Here is a 12,051-nt window from a genome sequence, read left to right on the forward strand (position 1 = left end):
CCAGCCAGATGATGTGGGAAACCCTCAAGAGCCAGTGTGGTGTAGTGGTTAAGAGTGGTAGTCTCGTAATCTGGTGAACCAGGTTCGCTTCCCCGCTCCTCCACGTGCAGCTGCTGGGTGACCTTGGGCCAGTCACACTTCTCTGAAGTCTCTCAGCCCCACTCACCTCACAGAGTGTTTGTTGTGGGGGAGGAAGGGAAAGGAGAATGTGAGCCACTTTGAGACTCCTTAAAGGGAGTGAAAGGCAGGATATCAAATCCAAACTACTCCTCCTCCTCCTCCTCCTCCTCCTCCTCCTCCTCCTCCTCCTCTTCTTCTTCTTCTCAAACAGGTCCTCAGCCCAAGGGCAAGACTCTCCTCTCCTGTGGCTTCCAGCAACTGATATTCAGAGCTGTTGGCCATCCCTAATTCATGTGGGAGGGAGTTCCATAGTTTAACTGTGTGTTGGAAGTATAATTTTTTGGAGGGGGGGCTGGGGATAAGTCTGGAGCTTTCAAAAAATGTACTTAACACTGCTTTGTATTGTTTTATTGTTTTGTGTACATTCAGTTGTAAGATAAAACATATGCGAAGGGACTTGACAGGTAGTCAAAATTGAAGAAAAGATTTTGTAAGATAAAAGGGGGAAAATATTTACTTTCATTATTATCATTTATTATCATTTTTCATTTTGTGTGTGTGTGTGTGTGTGTGTGTGTGTACAAATGTGTGTTTTGTATGGAATGTGTGGGAGGAAAGAAGACGGTAAATAACAAATAAACTAAATATAGATGTATGTAATTTTTATTTCTCAATTATATTTAGCGGTAGTATGGTTGTAATGTTTTTTGTAACATAAAATCATTCAATAAAAATTATTATTATTATTATTATTTTAAATGTACTTAGCGCTGCCAGCTAGTTCCACGCAAAGGTGGAAGAATTTCTTTTCTTGGTGGGAGAGGCATGCCTGTGAGTGAGAGCAGACCCCGGAATTCCTGGAGATGAGCCCTCTCCATTTTTTTTGGCCTACCTTTCAAAAAGCATCAGTTTGTCAGAGCGGCAATAGACTCCTAGTTTTGGGCGGTAGGGTTAGTGTGGGCTCTGTCACAGTTATTTCGTTCGGAGAAGCTGGCTACTCATATGATAGAATCATAGCATTTTAGAGCTGGAAGAGACTCTGAGGATCTTGCAGGTTTGGGTTGTGGAAGATTAAAGACAGACAAAAGAAATGACTTCTTCACGCAGCGTATAGTTAAACTATGGAACTCCCTCACGCAGGCTCTTGTTATGTTCTTTATGGGGCCAGATCCACTAAATGCACATTCCTCCTTTGGCCAGTTTGGCCATGCAAGTTTGATTTATAATAATAATAATTTATTATTTATACCCCGCCCATCTGGCTGGGTTTCCCCAGCCACTCTGGGCGGCTTCCAACAAAACACTAAAATACAATAACCTATTAAACATTAAAAGCTTCCCTAAACAGGGCTGCCTCTTCTAAAAGTTTGGTAGTTGTTTTTCTCTTTTACATCTGGTGGGAGGGCATTCCACAGGGCAGGTGCCACCACCGAGAAGGCCCTCTGCCTGGTTCCCTGTAACTTGGCTTCTCATAGGGAGGGAACCGCCAGAAGGCCCTCGGAGCTGGACCTGAGTGTCTGGGCAGAACAATTTACAGGCTCCCTTCTGTGTGAATTTGCTCCTGTCCTTCGTTCCATGTCTAAAGTGTTCTGGTTTTTGCTTTGTCGTCGTTGCAGGCCCATCACCACCCACGCAGAAGGAGCGACTCCCTCCACTGGCCCGTTGGCTCCCCAAAGGCAAGCTAGGACTTAGACGGATGGGGGCTTCAGCCTGGCAGAGGGCAGCCTTCGAAGTGGCTCTCACCCGCCTGCTGGAAGGCCTCAAGTTAGCCTTGTAATTTGGGTGGATAACCCTCCAAGGGGAAGGAGCTGTCCACCCTTTCTGGGTGCTGAACTGAGAAGACCCTACAGATTTCTCTTATTCGGAAGGAGCTGTCCACCCATTCTGGGTGCTGAACTGAGAAGACTCTGTAAGGTTAATCCTCTGGAGTGCATTTCTCTGCCAACAAAGGGAAGGAGCTGTCCACACTTTTGGGTGCTGAACTGGGAAGACCCTGCAGGTTTCTCTTATTCGGAAGGAAGGAGCTGTCCACCCATTCTGGGTGCTGAACTGAGAAGACCTACTGAGCATATTCCTCTCCCTTTGACCCTCAAAGCGCCAGAACACCATGGATGAAGGTTTCAGAGACCGGACCGCCTTCATCCGCGGGGCGAAAGACATTGCCAAGGAAGTGAAGAAGCACGCCACCAAGAAGGTAGGCAAAGGGGTAGACCGGGTGCAGGATGAGTACACGAAGCGTTCCTACGCCCGCTTTGAGGAGGATGATGACGACGAAGACTACCAGCCCCAGGATGGCTACTATCGTGGGGAGCCGGCAGTGGACGACGAGGGGGCCTCTAGCGACGCCACCGAGGGCCACGACGAGGACGATGAGATCTACGAAGGGGAGTACCAGGGCATCCCCCGGAACGACTCCATCAAGAGTGGGGACCACTTGACGGCCAACCAGGAGGTGGTGAGCGAGTTCAGGGACTTTGACGACCTGGAAGGGGACAAGAAGAAGGAGAAGGAAGAACTGGCGCAGCAGTATGAGCTGATCCTCCAGGAATGTGGACACGGGAGGTTCCAGTGGACGCTGTACTTTGTGCTGGGGCTGGCCCTCATGGCTGACGGGGTGGAGATCTTCGTGGTGGGCTTTGTCCTTCCCAGCGCCGAGAAGGATATGTGCTTGTCGGACTCCAATAAAGGCATGCTGGGTAAGTCTCCCCAACCAAGGAGAAAATGGGCTGCTGGTGGCGACGGCAACTTGATGTTGGATTTAAGGGGCTAGGCTATAGGTTGGCATTTATGTGTACAGTCATACCTTGGGTTACAGTTGCTTCAGGTTGCGTGATTTTGGGTTGTGCACCACGCCAAACCCGGAAGTACCAGAATGGGTTACTTCCAGGTTTCGGCGCTTGTGCATTCGCAGAAGCGCTAAATCACACTTTGCGCATGCGCAGAAGCACTGAATTGCAACCCGCGCGTGCGCAGACGTGGCAGGTTGCGAATGTACTTCCTGCATGGATCACGTTCGCAACCCGAGCGTCCACTGTACGCCGCCTTTCAGACAACTCCACCTGCCCCAAGATAGCACACAAGTGCGAAATCCAAGTTTGAAAAAGCCTCATTGACAGTCTCTATAAGCTGTTTGCATGGGTTTTAGGCAGAGGGTGAGCCGGCTGACCCTAGCACAGGGATATCCAACATGGTGCACTCTAGGGGTTGTTGAACTACAGCTCCCATCTGTCCAAGACAGAGCGACCAAGAGTCAAAGATGATTGGAGTCCAACAGCACCTGTAAGTCAACCCGCTGGCTATCCCCGCTTTTGGCACAAATGCAAGGACACTTGCCGTGTTGTGTCTTGAGTGACAGCCTCAGTAATATGGAGATAAGGTCTCAGCAGCACCCTGGACAGCTCCATGCAGGGATGCATGAGAGCAAAGCTTGGATGTTGTTTCAGCACCAGCCAGAACGGATACACAAATAGGCAACTCTATCTGAGCAGCTAGCCCCGCCTTCTGTGGGAGGAGCCTCTTTATTTAAAGGGGCCCAAGATGTTTTAGCAGACATCAACTCCAACAGAGCAGGGGAGGGTGAGGTTTTGCTTGGGGCTTTAGAGCAGCAACTAGAGGAGGGCACTGCCATCTCCTCGGGCTGAATGGCTACCGGCCCAACAGTCTCCTCTTGTGCAAGGGCTGCTTCTGGTTCAGTGTGCCCATCTGGGGCAGGTTAGGAGAATTCCCTCTCCAACTCCAGCCCCCTGCCTCATCCCCTGAAGGAGAAGTGCTAGCGGTGATGTAGCAGTTAGGGTGTCGGACCAGGACCTGGGAGAGACCAGGGTTCAAACCCCCAACTTGGCCCGGAGTGAAGCTCACTGGCTGTGACTTTGTGCCTGTCACTGCCTCTCAACCTAACCAACCTTACAGGGCTGTTGTGAGGATTAAATGAGAAGGAAGGGAGAACCACGTACCACATCTTGAGCTCCTTGGAGAAAAAGGTGGGAGAGAAATATAATACAGTGGTGCCTCGCAAGACGAAAAGAATCCGTTCTGTGATTCTCTTCGTCTAGTGGTTTTTTCGTCTTGCAAAGCAAGCCCGTTGAAGGATTAGCGGATTAGCGCTATTAGCGGCTTATCTGCTGATCGGATCAGCTGATAAGCGGCTTAGCGGCTTAGAAAAAAAGGGGGGGAAGGAAAAAAAAACCAGCAGGAACTCGCAAGTCATTGTCGTCTTGCGAAGCAAGCCCATAGGAAATTCGTTTTGCGAAGCACCTCCAAAACGGAAAACTCTTTCGTCTAGCGAGTTTTCCGTCTTGCGAGGCATTCGTCTTGCGGGGCACCACTGTACAATAAATACAAATAATAAGTAAAGGGAGCCTGATCCCAGGAACATGACACTGCAGGGAGGAGGACACTCAGTTGAAGCATGGCTGGTGCTGAAACAACGTCCAAACTCTGGTCTTACCATTAGGCGCAGTGAGTCGGCAGATGCTGGGCGGTGTGTGCGTGAGTGATGAAGTTTCTAATTAATTGTAAACATTCCTCTACATGGGATCCCCTCTCGCCCGCCTCTTAACGATAAAAACCTGTGGCGAGCTAGGGCTTCAGGAAGACATTGGTTTTGTATAGCTGTCCGTTTGATGTGCTAGCTTACTACGTTCAGGGCATTCTTGTTTGGGTTTTTACTGGGAATTGCCCTGAAATCATAGACGCCCTCTACTCCACATGGAGTTCAAAGTGGTTCATCCTGAATCCTGACCATCTCGTCTTGCGGAACTGCCTTCAAGTGCCAGGATGTTAAACAGTCTGGACACAGACTGAGACATAGTCTGGAGTATGGAATTCCCTGCCGCATGGTGTATCAATCGACACAATTTTTAAAGGAGTTCAGAAAAATTGATGGAGGAAAAGGCTGCTGGTGGCTACTAGCCGTGATGGTGAAGTTCTGCCTCCTCTATCGGGGGCAGCGGCTGCAAATCACAGACAGGGAGAGCATGGCTGTTGCACTCAGGTCCTGCCAATGCGCTTCAGAGGAGACGCACCTGGTTGACCTCTGGGAGAACAGGGCAAGGGGGGCCATTTGCCTGATCCATCTGGCCCTTCTCATGTCCTGATGGAGCCTCCAGGTCCAGAGACAGTCTATCTAAACTCCTAGATTCTTAGGGGCATTTGGCCACTGTGAGAAGGTTGGGTTTGATGGGCCTCCTTTGGCCTGATGGCTTAGACAAATTCACCAGCGGAGGATGAGGCCACTAGTCACAATGGCTGTTGGAGGCAGCATGCCCCTGGATACCAGTTTCTGGGAGTAACAAATGGGGAGAGGGATCTTGCACTCAGGTCCCCGCTTGCGGGATTCCCCCTTTGGTCATCTGGTTGGCCACTGTGAGAACAGAATGCTGGACTAAACGGTCCCCTTCAGCTCGATTCAGCAGCTGTGCTCTTCTTGGGTCATCTTGAAACTTCCAGGTCCAGAGGCAGTCTATCTGGATTTCTAGGTTCTTTGGTGAATTTGGCTTCTGTGAAAACAGGATGCTGGACTAGGAAGGCCCCCTTGGGCAGCTGATCCAGCATCTGGGCTCTCCTGATGTTCCTCTGAAGTCAGTGCCTTCTCCTTGTCAAGCTCGCTTATTACACGTGGGATTGTGGGATTTTAACATCACCCTTGACTATTTATTGCATTGGCAACCCATCCCTTAGCATGCAGGATCCAAGCGTGGGAGACCACATTAAGCTGCAATAATTGTTGTTGTTGTTGTTTAGTCGTTTAGTCGTGTCCAACTCTTCGTGACCCCATGGACCAGAGCACGCCAGGCACTCCTGCCTTCCACTGCCTCCCGCAGTTTGCTCAGACTCATGCTGGTAGCTTCGAGAACACCGTCCCACCATCTCGTCCTCTGTCGTCCCCTTCTCCTTGTGCCCTCCATCTTTCCCAACATCAGGGTCTTTTCCAGGGAGTCTTCTCTTCTCATGAGACGGCCAAAGTCTTGGAGCCTCAGCTTCAGGATCTGTCCTTCCAGTGAGCACTCAGGGCTGATTTCCTTCAGAATGGAGAGGTTTGATCTTCTTGCAGTCCATGGGACTCTCAAGAGTCTCCTCCAGCACCAGAATTCAAAAGCATCCATTCTTCGGCAATCAGCCTTCTTTATGGTCCAGCGCTCACTTCCACACATCACTACTGGGAAAACCATAGCTTTAACTATACGGACCTTTGTTGGCAAGGTGATGTCTCTGCTACAATAATACAGTTCATTAAAACGCAAGGCAGTCACCAACCTCAAGAACCTAGTAGAAGCGCAGTATACATCACCGGCATCTTAAAAAGCGATAAACGCAACAATGCTTTGGCAAACAGACCGGACCTCACAGCAGCCATTTCCCGATGGCCTGGGCTGAAAGGCGGGGAGCCCCGTAGAATCGCGACAATGACAAAAATCATCGCAGCCTTAATCCCTAACTTGGCCATCTCATGCGGCAAAACTGGCTCAAAGCAGAGGGACGTCGCTGCATGCTCAGAGGCCGGGGTTGAAGCCTCGCCCGCTGCAGTCATGGGAGGCAGGGGGCGAATTGGGCCCGGCTGAGTTTTGCACTGGTGTGATCAGTCCGGATTTCTGCTCCAGGCTCGAGAGCGGAATGCGGCAAGGTTGTGACTCATCGCCTCCTCTCTCTCTCTCTCTCTCGTTCCCCCCTCCCCGTTCCTAATTTAGGAATAATGTGTCAGAATCGCAGTGGCCCCCAAGCTTATCTCCCTGCTTCACAAGGCACTGCGGAGGCCCTGGTTGCTGTGGCGGAAAAGCTTAGGCAGGATTATATCCCTCTGAAAAGGAACTGTGGTGGAAGGGCGGGGGAAGCAGAGGAAACCGTGCTTTATGCGGGGGCGCCAAAGTGAGGAGGGCCTACGGGGGCGATGTGCAGGGGGGAAAACGCTGGCATTTCGAGGCAAAACTGACACCGGCTTCTCCGCGCAGACTGCACTGCGGCAAGGCTGATGTCCCCTGCTGAACGCCTGCAGAGACAGGACATCGCATTCCCACAGGCCCCCAAATTGGGGCCGGGGAGGGGGTTCCCTTTGGCCTAGAGGCTATGGAGAGAGAGGGGGGGGTCTTCACTGTCTTGTCTGTTCATCAAATCGTAGAAGTGAGTCAGAGCAATGGGGCCCATCTAGGCCAGTGTTGTCTGTTCGGTCTGGCAGCAGCTCTCCATCGTTTCGGAGACGGACTGCTTCCCAGCGCTTAAATGCTATTGGGGCTTGAACCCGGGACCTTCTGCATGCAGAGCAAGTGTTCTACCACTGAGCTACAGCCCTTACCCTAAAAAGCAATGCTCTAGTCCTCATGGTTCCGAGCAAAGGGCTGATTTAAAACAAGAACAAGAGAAGCTGCCTTATACCCAATCCTCCTATTGGCGCATCTAGTCTTGCCTACACTTGCTGGCAGCAGCTCTCTGGGTTTTCATCTCTGCTGGGGATTGAAGCCTCATACAGCCTTTCCTATAAAAATAATCTAAGATCCCGGTCCTCACAGTTCTGATGAAGCGACTGATTTAAATAGGAACCTGCCAACATCTTTTTTTGGAAGGCTGAGCTCTGGCACCCTTTGCGGATCGGGGCCAAGTCAGCCGCAGCTCCTCCTTGCCAAAGATCCACGCAGAGAGCCTGTGCTTCAAGCCATCACTAACTTGGCCTGGCAGCAACTGGGAACCTCTTGGGATTCTTTCTGCCTGCTCTCCATCAACAACTCCTCCTCCTCCTCCTCCTCCTCCTCCGTCTTCCCTTCCTGAACTCGGGAGCGTCCTCGACCGAAGATGACCCGCTTGCGTTCTTGCCAGGGAGCAGATGCCGGGAATAGCTGGCTCTGAAGCAGGGAGAGTTGGATGGATGGCGACTCCTCTCCCTCTGTCAGGCGATGTGGCTGAACGGGGAGAATTGTTTAACCAGTTTGGGGGTTGCTGTGTAGGGCTGCCCTTAGCACCCCATCAGCAGAGATTGAAAGCAGGTTGTGTGTTCACCTGTGTCCCATGTAGTCGGGCAACTGACATGTCAGTCGCCTTGTGTCACAGTGACGGCCTTTTTTTACTTTGCCTGCCCCGCTGGAAATCAAACCACCCCAGCAAAGGAACAGCGCCTTGGAGAGACTGGTGACCAGCTGATTGGCAGGAGACCCCGCCATCCTCTGCAGGTGATGGAAGCACATAAGAGCAGCCCGGCTGGATCAGGCCAATGACCCATCTGGGCCAGGATCCTGCTCTCACAGTGGCCAACCAGGTGCGTCTTTTGGGAATCCCGCAAACAAGAACTCAGCACAAGAGCTCTTATGTCAACACAGTCTGTCAACGCAGTCAAATACAGTCAATATTTCCTTCCAAGTGATCAGCCTCAAACTGAAGCCATGTCTTACATTTACAGTACAGCTTACCTCTCCGCCCCCAAGAATCCTGGGAACTGCGGCTTGCTGGGGGCGCTGGGAAAGGTAGCACCGCAAAGGGTGAAACTACAATTCCCAGGGTTCTTTGGGAAAAGCCGTGCACTTTTTTGATACAGTTTTATTTACACTTTTCACATTACAGTGGTACCTCGGGTTACATACGCTTCAGGTTACAGACTCCGCTAACCCAGAAATATTACCTTGGGTTAATAACTTTGCTTCAGGATGAGAACAGAAATTGTGTGGCGCCAGCGGGAGGCCCCATTAGCTAAAGTGGTGCTTCAGGTTAAGAACAGTTTCAGGTTAAGAACAGACCTCCAGAACGAATTAAGTTCTTAATCCGAGGTACCACTGTACAATAAAAGGCCAACTAATTACACACACAAAAATAATAAAAAGAAAAAGAATAAAATAACAGAGAAAAGAAAGAAGGGATAGATAAGCACGGAATCATCTCTCGCAGATATATCTTAACTTTTGAGCCATACAGTAAAGGGCGTGTGCTCCCAGCTCACACATGGGGAGCGTCCCTCTTTTTCCCCAGCCTCTCACCCCGAGAGATTTCCCTGTGCACTTTAAATGTGCACTGAGTGTGCTTTGAATATATGGCGTGGATCTGCCCCCAAACTTATTTGTAGCGTTGTCGCTGCATCAGGTGGATTTCTGGGTGGAGGAGGGGCAATGTTTTGCCAAGCCAACAGTTCATCAGGAGAGGATTTCTCCCAGCAGTTGATTAAGGGCGAGGAGAAAACGCACGTCTTCTTCTCTTTCTATTTCCCTCTCTGCCACCCACCCTTAGCCCCTAAATTGCTTTTTAGCAAGCCCTGAGCAGCCTGCCATTCCTAATCAGCATGGTTTGGAGCAGGAGGGAGGGAGGGAGAGAGAGAAAAGCAAGCTGTGACTCATGCAAATGATGAGACTAGAGGGATGCTCCGAAAAGGCAGAGATTTGTCCTTTCATGGTGGGGTGGCACTGGGGGAGGGAGGGCTGGATGACTGAGGAGCTCCAGTGAAGACGGATGTTGGGTGATCCAGGGCAGACGAAAGAAAGGACTTCTTCATGCAGCGCAGAGTTAAACACTGTCCGCTAATCTAGATGGCTTCAAAAGAGGACTGGACAAACTCATGGAGGAGAAGAGGGCTACTGAGGGCCACTAGCCAGAATAGCTATGCTCTACCTCCAACCATCTGGAACGCGGGTGGTGCTGTGGGTTAAACCACAGAGCCTAGGGCTTGCCGATCAGAAGGTCGGCGGTTCAAATCCCTGCAACGAGGTGAGCTCCCATTGCTCGGTCCCTGCTGCTGCCAACCTAACAGTTCGAAAGCACATCAAAATGCAAGTAGATAAATAGGTACCACTCCAGCGGGAAGGTAAATGGTGTTTCTGTGCGCTGCTTGGTTCACCAGAAGCGGCTTAGTCATGCTGGCCACGTGACCCGGAAGCTGTACGCCTGCTCCCTCAGCCAATAAAGTGAGATGAGCGCCGCAACCCCAGAGTCGGCCACGACTGGACCTAATGTTCAGGGGTCCCTTTACCTTTACCTCCAACCATCAGAGGCAACGATGATTCTGAACAGTAGTTGCTGAAGACCAAAGGGATCTTATACTCAAGGAATCTTTGCTCAGGTCCTGCCTGGTTTCCCTTGGGATAGATAGATAATTTATTACAGGCAAAGAGCAGCTCACATAACATAACACAATAAAAACAGTGTTCATAAAGATAAAATATACAATCGGAGCAGATTGCAGCAATAGCTCATGAGTTAAAATTGAGATATAGACATACACCCGTACAACTGAGATTTGGGCTACCATAAAAAATTGACCCTGAGGCACCCCAAAGGGCGACTTCAGCATTTCCCTAGTAAGCTATTTTATTCCAGAGGATGATCTGTGCCTACAAATCTGGGCGCAGAATCTGGCTACCAGCCTGAGAGGAGAGAATGAAGTTCAGACTTCTCTGAAAGATCGGCGAGCCTCTTCAGCAAAGGATCAATGGTGTCTCTACGAATCTCAAGATAAAAAGGACATCTAAAAATGTATATGTTTGGGGCTTCCTATTTCCCCTAATGGGCAGGTGCAAAGTCTATGTGCATATGGGACCCTTCTATAGGAGCCTTCCAGAACCGGCGAGGGCAAGGCTGAGCTTCTAGCAAGAGTGAAAGCCCTACTTGCGTTTCATAGAATCATAGAATCATAGAGTTGGAAGAGACCACAAGGGCCATGGAGTCTAACCCCCTGCCAAGCAGGAAACACCATCAGAGCACTCCTGACACATGGTTGTCAAGCCTCTGCTTAAAGACCTCCAAAGGAGGAGACTCCACCACACTCCTTGGCAGCAAATTCCACTGTCAAACAGCTCTTACTGTCAGGAAGTTCTTCCTAATGTTTAGGTGGAATCTTCTTTCTTGTAGTTTGGATCCATTGCTCCGTGTCCGCTTCTCTGGAGCAGCAGAAAACAACCTTTCTCCCTCCTCTATATGACATCCTTTTATATATTTGAACATGGCTATCATATCACCCCTTAACCTCCTCTTCTCCAGGCTAAACATGCCCAGCTCCCTTAGCCGTTCCTCATAAGGCATCGTTTCTTTCCTTTGGAACATCTGTTTGGTCACTGGCCAACGGAGGCGGAAAAAGAAAGGAGTTTATGCCACACTCCCCCACATGCCAGTGGCTCCCAGATGTTTGCAGTTAGGATCGTGACAGGGCCATGGACCTCTGTGGTCAGCCCTAAGGCACCCTGCTGCTCAGCCTCAGCCTGAAATTTCAGAATGACAACGCCGGTCCACTTCAAAGGGCTGCTGTAAGGATTTATCCAAACCACTGGCGGTTCTCTCAGCACCAAACCCCTTCCAGATCTGCAATTTGGGGATGAAGATAGTGCAGGGTGGGTTTAAATAGATAGGAGAGGATATATTAATTGCAGTTTATCCTTCCAGGCGCCCACGTGTGTGGGTTGAACATGCACCAAGCAGAGTTTAAAGTCCCATCCTTAGCAGAAAAATGGAAAGCAAATATGAACAGGCTGCAAAGTCTTCTTTTAATTAAGTCCCGCTGCGAAGCAAGCTGGCTCCCCAAATTCTTACCCTGCTTAACAAAGAATCAGACAACAAACTGAGAAGTTTAAAGTATGATTTACTTACTCATAGCCATGCATTGGTTCTCAACTTCTTCTTCAGTTAAAACTATGCAGGTAAAATACTGATATTGAGATTAAAGTTAGAGGGAGGTTCTTGGCTGACTGAGAAGGAGAGAGAGAAAGGGAACAGGAAATACTTCTTTGATTCTTCCTGCTCGAGAGAGGAGGGGAAATGACATCACACAGAGCCCTTTCTACCAATCACATTTCTATGGTCTGGGTCTCTGCCTATCAGCAATACAGCTCTGTGGTCATTAGCCCCTAAACTCAAAACTAGCAAGAATATTAAGTGTTGGATTTGATTGCAATCTTTCAGGGATGGCACCATCAGCAACAACACAGTTTACAGGGTTGTTGTAAAGATTATGAAAACGTCCTTGAAGCCTGA

General features: G+C 49.9%; 1 protein-coding gene across 1 annotated transcript in view; it reads left to right on the plus strand.

The window, feature by feature from the left end:
• The window catches only part of SV2A (synaptic vesicle glycoprotein 2A), a 52,791-nt gene that overhangs the window by 14,302 nt on the left and 26,438 nt on the right, over positions 1-12,051 (plus strand). The window contains exon 2 of the mRNA XM_082202159.1: positions 1,737-2,816. Coding sequence (XP_082058285.1) covers positions 2,228-2,816 — 589 coding nt within the window. The 5' untranslated portion in view covers positions 1,737-2,227. The remainder of the gene's footprint in view (positions 1-1,736; positions 2,817-12,051) is intronic.

This window comes from Podarcis vaucheri, assembly GCF_965113315.1.
Source record: "Podarcis vaucheri genome assembly, chromosome: 16".
Classification (NCBI taxonomy): Eukaryota; Metazoa; Chordata; class Lepidosauria; order Squamata; family Lacertidae; genus Podarcis; species Podarcis vaucheri.